This window comes from Pithys albifrons, chromosome Z (assembly GCF_047495875.1).
Source record: "Pithys albifrons albifrons isolate INPA30051 chromosome Z, PitAlb_v1, whole genome shotgun sequence".
NCBI lineage: Eukaryota > Metazoa > Chordata > Aves > Passeriformes > Thamnophilidae > Pithys > Pithys albifrons.
Window position 1 is genome coordinate 25,702,389 of NC_092497.1, and position 19,436 is coordinate 25,721,824.

The window sequence follows — 19,436 nt, forward strand, 5'->3', positions numbered from 1 at the left end:
GAGTACCTTTCTCTGCTAATTATGTCCATCCAAGTTCATTTTATAGAGGACCACTATAAAAAAAGGCTCATTTTTATCAAAGAGAAGAAAAAGAACAGCTCCTAAAATTGAGATTTAGATTCCTGACTTAGAATGGGTCACAGAGCTGGCAATATTTCTTAATACAGTATGTCTTCCAATGTACAGAACTTCTTGGTGATAAATGTTTGGTTTATTTGCGGAACTATTACTGTATGCAGGATATTGTGTAGCTGAAATAAGGCTCACCGTAGGGAGGGTTTCAGATGTATACCTGGTGCCACACTGTTTAAAAACAGGACGCTGTTTTAAGGAACTGTCTATTGTGGAATAAAATATTATTTCACATAAACAAGCATATATGTGTGATACATAAATTGTATATATATATTATATACAAATTATATCTCTGTGTGTGTGTAGTATGCAGTTATGGTAAGATCTAATTTGCATTGATTGCTTTTTTTTAATTCTAAATTTTGAATTCTTCCAGTTAAAAGTTAAAGTTGCTATACCTTATATGACACAGAAGAATCTGTTAAAGTTACGCCTGTTGTGGTTTTTATCATTGCAAGTTTTTTCGTCTGTGAATAACCTGTGTACTTGAAATGCAGCAAATTACAGTCTGGCTTTTCCTGGTGCCTGCTGAGCTATTCTTCACTGTGTATGATCACACCACATATAAAGATCCTGGTTTAGTATTCACTTTTTTTGGAAAAAAACCCCATAAAACAAACCCACAGCCTACCAAGCAAAAATAAAACCCCACAAAACCAAACCAACCAAACAAAAAAGCCAACCCACAGCCTATTTTCTAGATAGTCAAAGGGTGAAGGAAGAAGAGAAGAAAGTATCACATGGGTATTTTTGTGTAGGTTTCTGCTGAAATTTTTAAGAGGTGATGAAGGGTTAGTATTTCTCCATTATGAAATCTCACTTTCCTTTTGAAAGCAAGTTCTCAGTTTAATTTAGCATTTCCCCAAGCTACATATTCAGTAAAAATGGCTTCATGACATCAAGAGGAAGGATCTAGTACAGGAAATATTTTCGAATCAGAACTTCTTAATAGCATTAAACATCAGCATCACAATGTTATGAATGATAAATGGAACATTAAATTAGATAATTTTGAGTATTGAACAAAGTACAGTGGAAAATTTGTCACAGAAAATTTGCTCGTATTTCAGATTTCTTGTGTCCCTTTTTTTGAAAGCAGAATATTTCAAATTCTGCTTCTGACACATAGTTACTACAGAAATAGAACTATATAAATAAATATATATGCAATTCTTAAGTAGCCAGATGTGAGAAATGTAGGCAAAGGTTCACATTAAATTTAATTCCAAGCTAGGCCAGCACATGCAGTCTTTTCCTGTTTGATAAAAGTATGCAAACTTGAATTAACAGTCAGTTTGAAAATAAGTGTGTATAGAATGAGATGTGAATGTGAACACATAAGTAATGACAAGCACTGAGCATTTTGTTTTGGCTGAAATTTAAAATAATTAAAAATGCTTTAGGGGTGACGACTGCTTTTAGTTCTAATGTCATTCAAACTTCAGTAAGCAAATCAGCATAAAGACTATGTTCAATCCTACCTCTCTCCTTTGCCTCTCAAGGGATTTTGCAGCCCTCATTCAAACAAAGGCATCTGTCTCGCAGGTTGCTTAGAATGAACTTTTTTGGAACCTAAAAGTAGCAAAGCAAGTAATACTGTCTGGAATGAAATCAGGTAGCCTTGATCAAACAATTAACTCATCCTCTATTAAATCAATATTTGCTGATGCTAATACTGGTGCTAGTTCCAGTAGTTGGAATTACAGCCACTGATTTAGTGTCTTTATTATTAGTAATTAGGCTCCTGTCTTTCCCCAGTCCTCCTTCTCAAAGCTGGTACTTGGCTTACTTGGAGAAACTGTCCTAGTCAATAGATACAGTACGTGCTCCACATGCTGCTGAAGCTGCTTTGTAAGGCTGAAGGCCCTCCCTTAGGTGTGACTCCACAAGGGTTGGAACGCAGTCAGGTGCGTGTTACCGCAGCCCAGCTTACACCAACTGCTGTGGAGTCACCTCTCCAGGCTGTTTTAGCAAAACAGTTTATGATGATGTAAACTCTGTCAAAAGCAGGGAAGATTCCTGCTGTTGCATTATCAGTATATTCTCTGTGGAATTTTTCTCACTATACAACAGCAGTGGTGCCTTTGTGGCAGTTTCAGTTCACAAAAGGTTCTTGTCACCCCAGTTGAATTCTGTCCATCCTCAGCACTTCCAGTAGGGTACTTAACTGTGACCAATTGTGAATTACTTTGCTCTGATGCACTAATGTGATCATGAAGCTCTCTATTACAGCTTTATTTATTATCTTTTCATTTGTATAATATATTCTTTGCTTCTTGGATCTGATTATGTTCTCTGGATGTTAAAGTCTCCTTAAACAATCTTTATAGGCTGATCTTGTTTTTAACTCTTGTTTGGGGAAGGATTTTATTTTGGCATGGTCTCAGGTCCACAGTAGCATTTCAGTGTTCTGGTCCTCAGTTAGCTGATGAGACATTACTCCATTATTTTTCAGATACTGAAAGATGTTTTGGTTCAAAGCTAGTATTTTGTAATCCAATATACACCTAATGAACATAACTTTTGAAATAGGAGATGGAATAGCAAAATTGCAGTAACAACAAATACTACAGTTTGATACTGGAATTGCAATTTAAAAATTAATGCAGGGGATCACACTAAACTACCTTAGTATTTTTCTGACCTTAAAAGTGAGTGACATTACTCTTGAATCTATGCTAGTTAGCAAAAAGCATTCTAATCCCAAGTGTGGGTCCATTATTAAGATTAAAAGATGGATTCTTTTTCCTTTGAAAGACAGGACATAAAGAAAACTGTTACAGTGTAAATTTTTGGACTTACTTTTGCCCGTAAACCCCCAATCAATCATCGAGGTGAATGAAGAAAATACTCAAAGGAACACGAACACTGTGAGACTACTTTGTAATTTGGAAATTTCCCTTTTCATTATTTTGTATGAAAACTAGTATGGGAAATAATGCATTTAATGGTATCAAATATAGTGATGAGGAGAAAAACTTTAGGGAGTCGCAGCTGATGATCTTGAAAGTGCTGTTTCTTTCATTAACATGTGATAACTTTTTTCAAAGTTATTACTGAGAAGGATGTCTGTCATTCATCTCATAATGCAGGTGCAGTGATGTTGTGAGTGAGAAAAAGGAAAGACCATGTTACTGTAACAGCCAGTATAGGTCAACTGCAAAGCTGTTCGAAGTGGGATGATATTGAGAAGGTCTGGCAGGTGTTGTCTTTGCAGACATCTAATGTTTTGAGATACGCAGCTTTCTTCTCTGAATTACCATCTTTGTCAGCACTGATGCAGATCTACGAGGCAACTTTCTGTTTTGTTTGAAATTTGAAACATTTGAAATGAAGTACCAATACAAGGCTTTTTTTAGATAGTCTATGTAAATAAACCCACAAATAATCTTTAAACTATTTCTAGTTTAAATTATAAGAATATTTATACATTATAGATGAATTCAGCATTTCCTAGACGCAGTTTTTTGCAGTGGTTAAGAGCCTTTTTTCATAAAATTGTATATTATCTTACCTCTGCTGTGGCTTTAGGACTTCTATAGTGTAATGTAATCAGATTAACACAGTTAATTGGTTTAATTGCAGGTTGGCAAAAGAAAAAGTTATGTATGAAAAAGAAGCAAAACAGCAAGAAGAAAAGATTGAAAAAATGAAAGCTGAAGCATGTGATGATTATGGAATTAAGAAGCAGGTAACTATCCTAGAACTTGTTTTATAAAATCCTTCTTCATTTTCATTTAATCATAACCATCCTTAAATAGAAAAATCTCCTGAACATTTCCCCAGACTCATATTATATAAATACTAGACTAAAATCCTGTCAATTAAAAAAGTCATAATAAGCGGCTGAAGAAACTTCCTTAAACTGTTAAATTATTAGGCCACTGCATATGGATTACTTATTACTTTGTGTCAGGATGGCTGTCAGTCATGAACAGTGTCTCAGGCCATCATGAACTCTTCCTCAGAAATACCAAGAACCTGTATGGATGGATATAGGTAAACCAAGTGTAGGTGTGCACCTCCTCCCAGGAGCTGCTGAATTTGTAGTGAAGTCACTGACCAGAGGGGACATGTTGAATTTTCATCTGCTCAAGAATATGGTTTAGTGTCACTAACACAGTATGATTACATTTTTATTTGGACGGTTTCCCACAAGGATAATGGTTGCAGACAGTTGGTACATACCCTTTTGGAAGAAGTGTCACATTTCCTTCTCACTGGGAGGAAGCTGGAGTTTGGGAGATTTGTGTTTATTTACAGAAGTGTGAAATGTCCGTATTATCACTGTGTCACCTTTTCACTATGTTTTTTAACCCCAGTGTTTCCTGGATGTTTTCTTTGAAATCTCAGAAACCAAAACTGTAAATTAATTTCACTTGTTTTAACAGTCTGATGGCCTGTGTTACACAACATAACCTACTGGTGTGCTATCTTCATTTTTAAACAACAGAAGAATTGGTTAAACAAAACTCAAATATAAAATTAACAAAAGATAGGAGAAAGTACTTTCAGAGCAAGCTAAACCAACTTTTTTAGTAAATTCATGTTTTAGTTCATATGTCTACATCCTGCCTTGCTTTCATTATGCCAAGGGAATGAAATAAAAATAAAGAATTAGTATACAAGCCAAGAATTGTATTTATAGAGCGGAGCTGTCTTCTGCCTCACCACAGACTGAGACTTGAAGATCCTACAAAACAGGAGCCTTTCGGAGGATCTGTTGGTGCTAACAAGAAGTAATGAATGCAATTCCCATTTTTAGTGTCGCCCATTCATCAGATTATTTGACTACACCATGGTATTTCCACAGTGACTTGCAAGATATCAAAGTCAAAACCAACAGTGGGTGTGAACTTCTGCTGAAATGAAATATTCCATGCTATTCGAAGGTATTGTCAGAGACCAGTGACAAAAGCCTTCAAAGAAAAGTCTTCATTCATTCCAAAATGGCCTGATCCCCTTCAAAAGCAACCAGTTCCTCCAATAACATCTTCATTTCTTATTCATTTAGTGCACTTTGCATTCTGAAATTTTTTAATATCTTAATGCTGTTAAAAATCTAGAGGCTTGGAAAGAACATACACATTTTTCATAGGATCAAATCTGTTATTTTAAAGAAAGTTATATAATACCAGGAGTTTGCTCAGAACCATATTTTGGACAGAGTTAAGACTGAGATTTTTTCAGGAAAAGTATCTGCAGTTACATATTTTAGGAATTGCTTTTAGTTAATAATTTCTAATCTGGATGACTCTTAAAATACAGTTGTAGTCTAATAGTCAATGAAAAGTAACATAATGGGAATGCATTCAATCATTTGAGACTACAAGAATGGTTTTAACTGTTACTTTAGCTGAAGTATTAGCTAAATCATATACATACATATATATACACATAAGAAAAACACAAATCAATTGACAGGTCATGGAAAGATGCTTAAAAGTATTACCTCCTCTTCATGCACTACTATTTTCATTTAGCTTTCTAGTTACAACTCACAAGGCTTTTACAGTACTGAAGTGAATATGGAAAGTTTTACTTGAAAGTGGATAATGCCATTCCTACAGTACATGTAAGTCTTTAGGGTGTGTCCCTTTGTTGAAAAATGGGGTTTGACTCAGTATTTTTCTTCTAACTCGTGCAGCGGGGCAGCCTGTGGACTCAGGTGTTCTCTAGCTGAGGCAGTGAGCAGCAGAGTGGATGGCAGTGTTAGATGCTTGGCCTTCACCGCACTGTCCAGAAAGACCTGCTTATATCAGAGAAACAAAAGAAGGACAGTTTTCTTGTAGTGCTGGTAGATGCTGACCAAGATAATAATTGCAAGATTCCATTGGAGGGTAGAAGAAGACTTCAATATAGTAACAAAATAATAAAATACTTTTGATTTTTTCCACCAGGTGTAAATTCTGCTTATAGTTTCTGCGGAGGGTCCTGAACTCATCACTGGTAGCAGCAAGTAGTGCAGTTCTACCTCCCTGTGGATTTTTTCATAAGGAAGCCTTGGTTTCTACACAGTTATAATAACTCTCAATATGTGAAGACTTTACAGAGAACTTCATAACACTACTTTAACAAATTTTTCACAGTATCATTTGATGCAGACAAACAATAGGACCTGGTAACTTTCTGTATTTCTGTGGTCGATGATGGGTCTTGTATTCAGACATCTTTTCACAGCTCATGCTTTTATACTGAGATGTGGGAAAGATGTGACGTATCTCAGTGTTTCCTCTCTGCAGACATACTCTGGTGATTTTGTTAACTGTCAGCATTTCTACTGATACATGATAGGGGCTATTTTTAAGTTATTCTACTATTCCAAATTACTTCTCGAGTAATGTAATGTCTACATTGTTTAAAAATCCAATGAAATTTACATAGAATTGCATTCCAAAAAGTACATAAAAATATACATATCTTGCTAATACACAATTTTTTCCAATTATTAGTGAAAACTGCAATGTTTATCTTTCTTTGTTGAGTGAAAGAGTATCTTCTGAAACAGCTAAAAAGGAATACATTTGGAAAAAATACATACTACTTTGCAAAATAGTTGTGGAAGATGATAATTTGCTGCTAATCTTGGAGCAGGTTTTGCTGAAAGAAACATAATGTTCTATAACTTTTTCATTTTTGGATGCCTTTCTAGCCTCAAAGAAATATTTTGGTTAGTTCAGTTGGCTTTTTGTGTTTTTTGCTCTTTTGAAGTTCAAAGTTTCATTCTGGCCAACCAAGTAGAATAAGATTAGAAGAAATGTACAGTTTCACATCCACCTCATTATTTTCATTATCTTTTCCCCTTAAGAATACCTGATCTCATAGTATGAACTATGGTATGAGCTCTATCTCTAGATGCACAGTTAAAGAGGCAGTGGAAATGCTGGTGAAGGGTGTAAGCTCCTCCACATGTATTTGGGCAGTATCCTTAACAAGCACATGTTGTTTCATAAAAAGCCAACTATTTGGAATTCTCTGGACTAAGTACAGAATAATACTCCTAATATAGAACTGATACCAAAAATGCTCTCAAACTTTGTTTTGTAAGTTTAGTTTCAAACTTTCTGAAAGAAACCAAATGCTGAAAAAGGCATTACTGTGATCTTTTTGCCTTATGTTTTCCAAAGACTGTTTTCCTTTTTATCTAGGCAGGTTTAAGTAGCTCTTGAATTACAGACTTTATGTCCTAATGTGATCCACTTCAGAAGAAACAGGATTAGCCATCACCTGGGAGGAGTGCAGAGAAAACTGATTTGAAATACCAAAGTATTAGATCTTGAGGGTTTTCTGCTCCTCCTTCAGCTTTTGTGCTACAAGTGGTAGGTGGTTTATCTTGACAAGTGGCCATTTCTTGAAACATTCAAGCACGGTAGAAACAGAAGAGTATTCTCCAGTTCTTTACTGCAGCGTTTCCTTCAAGGTGCTTCAGGAGTCTTTGGATCAATTTTTTGACAGCTTGCCTACAGCAGACTGTCATGTGGCTCTTCTGTCCTGTGGATTGCTCAAGCTTCTTTCAGGCCAGGCAGGTTGCTTCAAAGAAAGTAGAATTAATAAAACTGGGTTTCCCACAGTTCTTGTGTGCATTTTGGGTTTTTTTTTCCCTGTCCCATATTCACCGTAATGCTTTATCTCCTCTTGAGTTCCTGCCATCCCTATGCTCAAGCTTCCTCCTGTATCATCCTATGCTGCACTACTGCCTGTGTCCCCATGCCACCATTCTGACCTGATAATATTCCCTGGTTACCAGTGAGGCAAGAGGTAATACAATGGTTTTGATTTAAGTTACAAATATGTTGATTACCCAACCAGTAACCTTAGCATGACTATTTTGTGCTACAATCTCATTACTAATTCTGGAACCTTTGGTGTTTGTGGTACCTAGAGACTGCCTTTTTTCTTTTTGGTCTCTATCCTTCCATCAGACACGACTGTAATTAGTCAATAGATTCCAAGTGTTTTACTTTCTGATGGAAAGTAGTCTAAACCAGTAGTACTTGTCCTGGCAAGCAATTATCTGCATGTCTTTTTCTTTTCCTGTTTACTGTCTTTGAGTAATCCATCCTGTTAGGATTGTCTGTGCAATAGTCAGTGAACAAGTGACTATGTGACAGTATTTAACAGCTGGAATGTATCTTCATGTGTGTGTGTATATAATTGGTACACATATGAATAGTTTACATTTATCATGGTTTTTAGCCTATTTCTTCTGTTTAGAACACCTGTTCTGTCATGTGAAACAATACTGCCTCTATACCCTGTGACACAGTCAGGCTGTCCTTCTAAAAGCAAGGAAGGACAGAGAGCCATATAGATAATTTCTTCTTGTTGTTTTAAAATTATTTGCATATCTCTGAATCTCTTGGTTAGATGTGGGTAAGCAGGGGAAAAAAAACAATCTAATAAAACTGGTATCCCCACTAATACAATGCATGTCAGGCTGAGCAAAATTGCATCCTGTTACAGGTATCAGCACTCATATGCAGTAATACTTACTGTATTATTAAATTATCAAAAATTTGGTTCAGCCTAAGTGCTTGGGTGATCCAAAAAGTAGAGAATCTGCCTGATGTAAGCAGCTCTGATATGCCCAAAGTTAAAATAATAGCATTGTGGGACCTGCTAAAAATGCAAGTTTAAAGTCTGGTCATTACCCTTCTCAGCTGTTTCTCACAGGTTTGGCCTTTGTGCTTATATTTTAGTTATGGTGCCTTTCCACCTAAGCAAATGGTGCGTGGATCTGTGTTTGCATCTGTTCTGTCTTACCTGCCATTGCAGTCTGAAATTTATTGGAAAACGGACTGCAGGCTATCCAGGCTGTGCATTGTGCACATCAGGTCTTCAGACATCTGATCCAATTTCTAAAAAATCCAAATCATGTTTAGTAAGGTAGGCTATTTACACCCAATAGTTAAAGAGCTCCATCACATCCAAGGAAACTGCTTTATTTTTAAATACTCCAAACATCTGTTCCCTTAGTAGAAACAGCTTCAGTCCTGAAAGTCAACTGACTAGAAACATGGTGGGTTGAAGAGATTTGTTTAACTGGCTTTTTTCAGTACACTGAAAGGAAAGGGGATGACATCTTCTCTGTGGCCACAATAGCTTTTGGCCTTGTGTGCACTTAACTGACAACAAGTTCAGTTTGTTTTCTCTGTACTCATTTTTGTGCTTTATTGCTTTTCTCTTAAACACTGTATTTAGATGCACTTCTGTTTACTTCAAATTTTTAATATTTCTGTTTGGCATTGTCATTCACAGATACTTTGCAGATATAGTTCTTGCAAAGTTAGATCAGCTTCACATTATTTCTTCCTTTGTGACATACTGTCTTGGCTTCAGCTGAGATACAGTTAATTTTCTTCCTAGTGGCTGGTACAATGCAGGTTTTTCAGTATCAGAATAAATGCTGGTAACACTGATGTTTTAGTTGTTTGGACTTTTTGGTGTCTCGTCCTCTACTAGTGAGGACAGGTGCACAAGCAGCCATGAGGTACCATAGTCAGAACAGGTGACCCAAACTGGCCAAAGGCATATTCCATACCCTGGAATATCACGCTCAGTATATAGAACAAGGAGAGTTGACTGGGAGATGCCAATCACTGCTTGGGGATGGAGTGGGAATCAGCAGTTGGTAAAGCAATTGCATGGTGTATCACTTACTCCTATTGGGTTCTGTTACTCTCTCTCGCTCTCATTACAACATTTTGTTTCAATTATTCAACTGTTCTTACCTCACCCATGAGGTTTACTTTTTATTTCTGATTCTCCTCCCTACTAGGGCAGGGATGCATGTAAGTGGCTGCCTGGGACTTGTTTGCTGCCTGGGTTTAAACTATAGTCCTTAGCTGGAATTTGAGTGGCCCCGGTGCTGGTCACTGGATTTTGAGTAGCTGCAGTGCATGTCAAAGAGACAGAAGTGGTCGCAGAGCCTGCCCTTGTAGTGACTATGGTTCCTGTCACCCTTCAGTCAGAAAGTATGAGAGAATTTTGATAGAATTTGAAGAAAACCAGTCCTAAAGCTTATCTAATTATTAGAGTTTTTGACTTTGCTTTATTATGTACATTTGTAGTGGCATTATGAGCACTGTTTGTAAAATGTGGTTTATGCAGAGGTTAAGTAATACCAGTTCCACAAAATTCCTGTTCTAGTCTCCAACTTTCGCATCTATGTAGTTCCAGGATTTTCCATCCTTCTGATTTTTATTTATTATTGCATAGCTGGAGGCAAATGTAAATAAAACTCAGGTACCCTGTTGGAGCAAATGCTGTTTTGAACAGAATGATTGGGGTAGATCTGTTCATTTCTTAGATCCAGCAGAACTACAGCTTAGAGATTCTAGATTTATATACCTTCTCAGATTGCTTATCCAGTGGCACATATCAAACAAGTTACTACTTTTCCTATCATCTACCAGCTTTACAACAAACAATTAGCAGTGCTAGCTCAAGGAAGTAATTATTGGATATTCTCACTCTTATGTGTATTCCTTAGAACAAGTTTCTACTACATAGAGCAGAAGGCTTGTAGTTTATGGCACACCTCATTCTGTGGGTGTCACATTCACTGATGAAAGTATAACTAGAAACCAAGTTTTTTCTCTCAAAACCGACTTGATCTAAGAACTTAAATACATGACACTTAAAAACATGGTGATAATGTCTTACTACAGAAGCCTTTCCTGAATGCATAAATACATTCTTAGCTTAACATCCTTTTTACCATGAGCCTTTGATACAGCAGCACTAATGCTAAAAGGACAATACAGCATAGGAACAACCGAGTGAAGTAAGCCATTTAAAGGGAATGTCTTATGTTGCAGGTTAGCCTGAGTGTAGAAGATATTTCATATTTAAATATCTAACAGATTTCATTTCTAAATAGATCTAACATTACTGAACAAATGTGTATACCTTTTCTTCTCAATGGTTGGATTTCAGATCCAGAAACGTTCCATGAAATAAATGTTCCATGTTTTAAGACTGAAGTTGTTTTCTTTAGGAGGTGGCAGGATTTTCAGATTCAGTAGGGTGCCAGTTTAGTAATTTTGTTCAAAGTGCATGGTGAGAATAATCTTTCTCCTAAAATGAAGCACAAGGATAAGTAATAACTTTTTATGCATGATAAGCATCAAAAATATGAGCCTGCTGGTCTTTGCTTTTCATTTTTCTTTACCTTTGTCTTTCACTCACAGCCTCCTGCAGTCTGCACACAATGTGATCAATAACTCAATAACTTTTTTCATGCAGTAATTATCTCTATGGGGTATTATCTGAACACTCTTTTTCTTTATTACCCAAAAGATGCAGGAGATATTTATATAACCAGCTGATCCCATTTTGGATGAAGCTGCTTGATGACAGCAGGAGAAAGTTTGTTTTAAATAGACTTTTTAACAAATGCTGTATGTAAACCTTACCAGGCAGTACTTTTTTGCTACGGAAAAAGTTACTCTAAATACTCTCTTGCACTTCGTATTTAATGAAGCATGGAGTAAATGGAAATGTCCTGTACATGAACAGAGTTCTAAACAATTATGCTAAGTGAGTGTCTTTTGATAAAAAAGCCTATTCAGAAAATGGGTGCAACTGCTTTGAAGTTCCTAGATAATGACTGGACTGTTGATTTTTCAGAATAAAAACTTACCTTAAAAAATAATGTTTCTATCTGGAATACATTCTTATTTCACTGGCTTCTAATTTTCACAGATTGAGATCTTACAAGAGTCACGAATGATGATTCCGGACTGTCAGCGCAGACTAGAAGTTGCACATGCAGAGCTTACTCAGCTACTAGTGAGTACAGTACCACACCCCACTGATTAAGAGGTGCTGCTGTTCCGAGGTGAACTTGGATAAACATGGTTGTCTGCAGTGCAACTGCAGCAAATTAAAACTGAAGATTTACTTTTTATAGGTTCCAAGATTAGAATCCTGTAACATACCAGTATTTCACTTCAGATAAATGTCTTTGCAGACTTGGTATTCAGTCTGTCAAAACTCTGTGTGTTTGAATAGTGGAAACAGTCTTTGAGGGAATGTGAGGCTAAAAATATATACCCTAAATTAAGCCCCAGGTAAACTGATGGCTAAAATGTAAATACTTTTTTAATGGAAAACTCATGGTACCTTATTTTCAGGTCTCTTGCCTCTACTGTTTTCCAAAATAAATATTCAGTACCTGGCAGGATTTAGGGTTCACTGTCATTCAACTAGTTACTTCGCACTTAGCCAGCCTAGATTTCAGTGGCACGCAGAAATGGTGCTATCGATGTACAGTGTGCCCTGCAAACTTCAGGAGTGGCGGCAGTTGCTACTGTTGTGAAGACCTTGGAAGTCTTCAAGTGTTGCTTTCTTGCTTAGCTCACTTTCAGTGCTTTTATTAAAATCTACTGTATCATAGTGTGTTTTTTCAATTGTCAGTCTACTTAAGCTTTTTCCTGAGTACTCTTGATCTGAGGTTTATATTTATTGGTTCCTTGGTTTTAAATATTTAACACAATAAAATAAAGGTATGCACACATCAAATCTACTTGCATATAACAGCCCTTATCCTTGACCTTAAGTAGGATGAAAGAATTTACCTGTGCTTTGAGTCACATAAAACTTGTGTTTTTCAAAAACTGCGTATCCCTCATTTCATAGAATAGTTTGGGTTGGAAGAGACCCTTAAAGGTCATCTAGTCCAACCCTCTTGCAATAATCAGGGACATTTTCAACTAGATCAGGTTGCTCAGCGCCCCATCCTGAATATTTATAGGGATGAAGCACCTACCACCTCTCTGGGCAACCTGTTAGTGTTTCACTACCCTCACTGTAAAAAACTTCTTGCTTACATCTAGTCTGAATCTGCCCTCTTTTAGCTTAAACCCATCACCCTTTTTCCTATTGCAACAGGCCCTTCTAAAAAGTCTGTCCCCATCTTTCTTGTAAGCTCCCCCTTAAGTACTGGAAGGTGCTGTTAAGATCTCCCCAGAGCCTCATCTCCAGGCTGAACAGCTCCAACTCTCTGAGCCTTTCCTCATAGGAGAGGTGCTCCAGCCCTCTGATCATCTTGGTAGCCCTCTGATCGTCTTGGTAGCCCTCCTCTGGACCCTCTCCCAACGGGTCTGTGTCCTTCCTGTGATGCGGACCCCAGAGCTGGATGCAGCATTCCAGGTGGACCTCAGGAGAACAGAGAACAGGGACAGAATCCTCTCCCTCACCCTGCTGGCCACACTGCTTTTGATGCAGCCCAGGATAAATGGTTTTCTGGGCTGTGAGTGGACATTGCTGGGTCATGTCCAGCCTTCCATCCACCAGCACCCCCAAGTCCTTCTCTGTAGGGCTGCTCTCAATTCCTTCATTCTGAACCTGTATTGATACTGAAGGCTGCCCCGACCCAAGCGCAGCATCTTGCACTTGGCCTTGTTAAACCTCCTGAGATTCACATCCATCTCTCCAATTTAGAGAGAAGGAGGTTGTGCAGTACCATGAAGTCTAGATAGGTATTTCCCTTTTTCCAGACTTCAGGGACGGTACCTGACTGCCATGGAGTCGCATAGTTATAATTATCATGGAGAGACGCTTGGCAACTACATCAGTTATCTCAGGACTCTGGGAGGCATCTTGTTGGGTGGTCATGAACCTGATCTTTACTTACTGTGGGAGAGACTTTGCTCCCCCAGTCCCTATCCACTTGAGAGGTGTGGGAAGAAAGGCTGCCAGTGAGACAAAAACGTGGTTGAGTATCTCAGCCTTCGCAACTGTTGTTACCATTTTTTTTCCGTAGTTACCTTCTCAAATTTAATCACATAACAGTTATTTTCAAAGTACTCAAAAATGTTGTTTTTGATTCCAGGAAAATGAAAAAGAATTGGAAGAAGCTGAAGAGTATAAAGAGGCACGTTCCATACTGGAGTCAGTGAAGCTGGAAGCCTAGTAGTTTTCCAGTACTCTCTTTATATGCATTAGCACGAGATCCATTCCACACTTTCATTTTACTATGTTCTACCACTACTGTTGACTTGCTAAGGTTCCCTTTATGCAAACTGGCCTTTCTTTAACTGCAGGATGCATCAAATAAAGGATGTTCTGAAACATTTCTGTGTTCCATGTTCAGTCCAATAGGTATGTTTCCAGTTCACCTCAATTACAAAAAGGAAAAATAAAGCCCATTTAATTTAAGTGGAATAGCTAATATTAACAATTCAGGCTAAGAAATAAAGTCTGATTATGTGAGGGACCAGCAGATACTTCACAATGAAACAGCATCATAGAATGGTTTAGGTTGGAAGGGTTCCATCTAGTTCTGTCCCCCTGATACAGGCTTTACAAGCACCTTATATTTGAAATAATTTCAAGCCATTATAGCATAACAATCTCTACTGAAAGAGAAGATGGACTACATGACCTTTCACAGTTTACCCATCTTTTTTCTATGATGCAATTTTTCTGTAATTTTATCAAGTAATGTACACCTTTTGTTTATCTTTGAGCCCAAGATAAAATTAAAAGCTGATTCCAAATCTCTCTCAGTTTGACTTGGATTGACTCATAGAGCCCAATCCACACAATTACCACTGATCAAAAATTCTGTTACTTTTCAAGAAACAGAATTTAGCAGGTGACTAGTATGTTGTCTGTTCCACCTGCTAGTAAGAATTTCAAACTGAATGTTTTTCCTGAAAGCACGATGTCCTAAGTGAGATTTTGATCCAAGCTCATGCCCCAGTACATGAAAGAGCTAATGGGTGAGAGAATAACATTTTGTCTGCCTGGAAAAGCATTAAAACATTGTGTACAAATGTTGTGGGGTTTTTCAGAGTAGCTTCTCTACAGCAAACTGTAAGTGATAAACAAGAAAGCTTTTTACATTAGTTTTTGTAGTTTGAAAGTGCTCTGATGTGTTCCTTAAAGCCAACACAAAGCACAGTGTATCTTTTGTGTGGTGCTATATTGAATACTCAATAAAATTTTTTGTTAATTTGCCTGAGTTGGAGTAAACTGCTGTTTCAGTACCTCTATTTGTGTATCTTAAGTAAGGGAGTAGTAAGTCTGCTTCCCCGTCACTCTGAAGTGCTGCTTTGACAGATGATCAACACCAAAAGATGTCTGATTGACTGCAGAATGATCGACTTTTGAAGTGTCTCTTGAGCAGTACCTGGCAGGGCTAAGAGGTGCAATCTTCTGTGACACTATTGTTTACAAGAGAACACACAACATACCTTGGTACCAGCACTGTGTCCTAGGCATGCCCCAGTTCGCAGCACAAATGAATTGAGGAAAACATGTCTCTGCACATTCATTTCAGCCAGTTTCTTCTGTGGACCTTCAGTGGGAGAGGTGGCTGGAGTGTACAGAGCAGATCACGTTTCTTAGCTGACAAACTGCAGTCAGCCTGGTATTAACTCTTTGCTTGCAGCCATTGAGTGGAGTGTGGTGAATAAATGCCGAGCTGAAGAGGAGACGTAGGGAGATGTTGAGCCTGCCGGGTAAAACAATGTAAAATAACTACTGTTCTTCAGAAGAAAGAATACACACTTCTGGTAAACAAGCCCACAGAATGATGATGTGCAGTTGCTGAGTACCACAAGAAATGCAGGTCAGTATGAAAGGTAAACAGAGGTGTAACCTATGTGTGTGTGGCTCAGCTTCGCGAACGAAGATTTGGGAAGGGCTGTCCCCACGTGGGTGTGCCCTTCCAGCCTGCACAGTGGATTTTTAGGTGAGGCTCAGCGTGCGCAGAACTGGCCCCACCATTTCAGTCCTGAGGTTCATCTGCCACGGCCGAGTGAGCTTGGACAGTGACAGGACTAGAACCTACAGCACCCGGCATTTTCCAGGAGGTCTCCCATCCAAGTACTAATGTGGGGCTGACCCTGCTTAGCTTCCGAGATCTGACGGGATCCTATCCCTGTAACCTATAGTGGTTGAAGGAAAGTAGCATTGTAATACAGCTTCAGTTGGCAGTTACAGTTAAAGGCACGTGGTACTGCATAGCTACCACATAAACTCCTGGGAAAAGTTTCTTGGTGCAGTAGTTTCCAGGGCAGAGTGGTTTCTCAAGCTTGCATCTTCCCTATCACTAAATTCTCCAAAAGACAAGCATGTTCTGTGTAGCAACAGAAAAATCACAAGTGAGCAATTCAGATCTATATAAAATCCTGTAAGACTGAAGCCAGCCTGCCCAAACCCTGTGAGATTTAGCTATCAGCTAGAAGCAGCAAGGAGCTCAGCTGCTGCTGACTGGTAGGGAGGAGGTTACTCTCCAAGGATTCACACAGTAGGTTCTCACAGGACTCTGCAGGTGCATGAAAACAGCCAGGATAAAATAATATAAACAATGGACTTGTGAGGTATGGATTATAACCAATTAAGGGTTGTAGCATGGTGGTGTGAGACTCTTTTAAGCAAATGAGATGTAGCTTTAACCCTATATAAACTGTGTGCTGTGTGTAATAAAGGGTCTTCACTATAAACCTCATAGGCTGGTTGGGTGAAGTCCTTTCTGCAGAAAATTGCTTACTTTAGTTCTGTAGGAAGGAAAACTGATGAAAATCAAGGTATGTTCACACCTGGAATTGTCTGGATGCCTCTGGAAGTGTCTAAGAGGACAGCAGAATGTTTTCAGACTCCAGCATCCTTTAAGAGAAGGAAAGAGCTAACTGTACATAGATGTTTTGGGTTAAATCCACATAAAGGATAAGCTACACAGAGCTGCTCTGTTTCTGCAACCCACAGGCTACATCTCTGATGAAACCTTTCAACTGAGCTCAGTCAAATCTACATTCTAACACTCGGGGGTGTGGGGGAATAGAATTTAAGTCCTTGGTCTAACTCAAGCAAGCCAAGAGGTTCAGATCAAGGGAAGTGCCAAATAACTGGGCAGTACTTATTCCTAATAGACTGAGGCCTTCAGAATTGTCACATTAGTACAATAAGTAGCTGCACAGCCTCTTAAGACTGTGCAATTACCAAGAATTTACTACTACAATTGAATGGTCTGATCACCCCAAAATGCAGTTCTGTCCAACTGACCTGTATGACAAAAGAAGTGAAAGTGTGTGTATTTAATAGTTGATACAGGGTGTGCAATATCTTCAAGGAGAATGAAAAGGTTTCTGACAGACTGGAGAAAGTTTATAAAAACTGCATTCAGCAAGGACATACTTAAATAAAGAAAAAAAGCAAAATTATCCATGGTAGCAGCAATTTTTTACTCCACAAATACGGGAAAAGGTAGACAACATTTCTGAAATATAAGAATTTTTGTGAGTTCCATGCATTAGCTTACCTCACTAGACATAACAACAACCCTAACACTCCCCTTCCTATTAGAAAGGCTTCATCTAGAAGCATTATCACAGCCTGAAGCTACAGCTAAAGGAATGAACAAATAAGGAATGAGCAAATAAGAAAGATTCACGGGAAAACAGGGAAAACTAAAAAGACCAAAAACTGGCTCTGCAAAACAAGGAACTAATACAGACATTTTAGCCTCGAAAAATACTGAGGGTGGCAATAATTCTTCTTCAAGCATATACAAGGCTTTGGGGGAAAGTAATAAACTTTTGCTTGGCAGAAAGAGTAAGATGCAATGAGCTTCAGTTACAATGACGGAGAAAAAGTTTGGAAGGGTTCCCCCATTAGGAAACAACTAAGACGAAGCTCTAGAACAGACTTCCCAGGGAGTCTGTCAGAGATGCCTTCCTAGAGGTCTTCTCTTGACCAGGCAGCTTAGTCACACATGATACACTGACAGCTGATTCTGCCTCACACGTTCGGTAAAAGCATCATGAGGTGGACAATGTCCTTATCTCAGCAGCTCTTATCCCCTCAGACAAAAATATTAAAGATCTGTGACACAGCTGAAGTGAACTACTCTGATTACAGTGCAGAGGTGTCCTCCAGAGCCCTCTCAAAGGAAAGGATTTCAGTCATGCCAGACCTTTCAGATCTTGACTGCACATTACAAGGATTCAAAGAAGTTGAAAATGGTCCTCCTTAATGTAAGGACTAGATGACAATCCAGATGAAGTAATTTTGTCTGGCTTTCCATTTACTATTCAAATTTCTGAATACTAACCACTAATGCAATGTCAAAAATACCTTAAATTCCCACTTGTTATCTTATTTGGTGTTCACTTTGTGCACAAGCAATTTGTTCAGGGCAAAGATAAGAGGCCAGAAGTTTGAACTGAAGCTGAAATCAGGATGGAACTTGCAAGGCAAGAAGTGAACTGCAGGGCCTGCTGGAAGCAACTATGAGGGAAGTAGCAAAGCTTTTTGAAAGTCTCACCCTTCATACAGACTCAGAGCAGGACTACAAACTTGGGGGAAAAGAGAAGAAAACATGTCATTTGTGGCCTGTCTTAACAACCTTTCTCCCATCTGATCTCTCAAGAGTACCCACTCTTTATAAGGACACCATGAATAGAAAACAGCCGCTTCTAGGTTCTCCCTCTTCCATGTGTGATCTTTGCTGTGCTCTGTTATTACATGTAACAGAGATGATAATTCCAAATGATGAGCTTAGGACTTCAGAGGAGGTGGCAAAAGGGTTCTAAAACTGCCACCTTCCCCCCATTTTTCTAAATACAAATTTTCAACCACGGTGCAAAAATCAGCTCTTGAACTTCACAGATTATTTACTAGCACATCCCAGATCCAGCATTTCAGGGCAAGTATCACCAATGTCCAAAATCTCAAACCACTCAACATAAACATTACTTTTAACAGAAAAAAGAAAAACTTCAACTTTACAAAAGTTTTGTTTCCTTATTGTTCTGAAGTAGATGTCACATTAGATGCAAAAAAACTCAATAACCCCCAGAAAAAGCCTCAATTAATAAGGTTAACAGAGGCTGAATAGGTTGAAATTGAAAAAAATAAGAACATTATTTATGTATCAATTACTACTTGCTCTCTATTTCAACAAAAGGAAATAAAATTTTCTCATATTTCCTAACAATCCAGAGGCCTCCTCCTGCCCCTGCATAATTAGTGGTAAATTTCACCAGAACTCTCCATAAGCAATCAAAAAGGCTATCTAATTAAAAAAGTAATTAGTTTACACAGATAAATGTGAGTGGGTAGATTAGTTTATGAAAATAAATTCCTTTGGATGCTTTTAGTGACTTGGCTTTCTGCTCTTTTATGGCTTTACACATTTCAAGAGGAGCAGGTTAAAAATAAGTAAAAAATACTCCATTTGTAAATTAAGAGAGTATCTTTCAAAGCCAGTTGATCAGATCTGTCAATGTTATAAGTTGTCCTCCATTTTCAACATAGCAAATAAACTTCATGTTTTTGTATAAAAATTA

General features: G+C 38.1%; 1 protein-coding gene across 1 annotated transcript in view; it reads left to right on the forward strand.

The window, feature by feature from the left end:
- Window positions 1-15,106, forward strand: part of TBCA (tubulin folding cofactor A) — a 26,187-nt gene extending 11,081 nt beyond the window's left edge. The window contains exons 2-4 of the mRNA XM_071580907.1: window positions 3,721-3,826; window positions 11,842-11,928; window positions 13,973-15,106. Of these exons, the coding sequence (XP_071437008.1) occupies window positions 3,721-3,826; window positions 11,842-11,928; window positions 13,973-14,053 (274 nt within the window). The 3' untranslated portion in view covers window positions 14,054-15,106. The remainder of the gene's footprint in view (window positions 1-3,720; window positions 3,827-11,841; window positions 11,929-13,972) is intronic.
- Window positions 15,107-19,436: the final 4,330 nt, after the last annotated feature.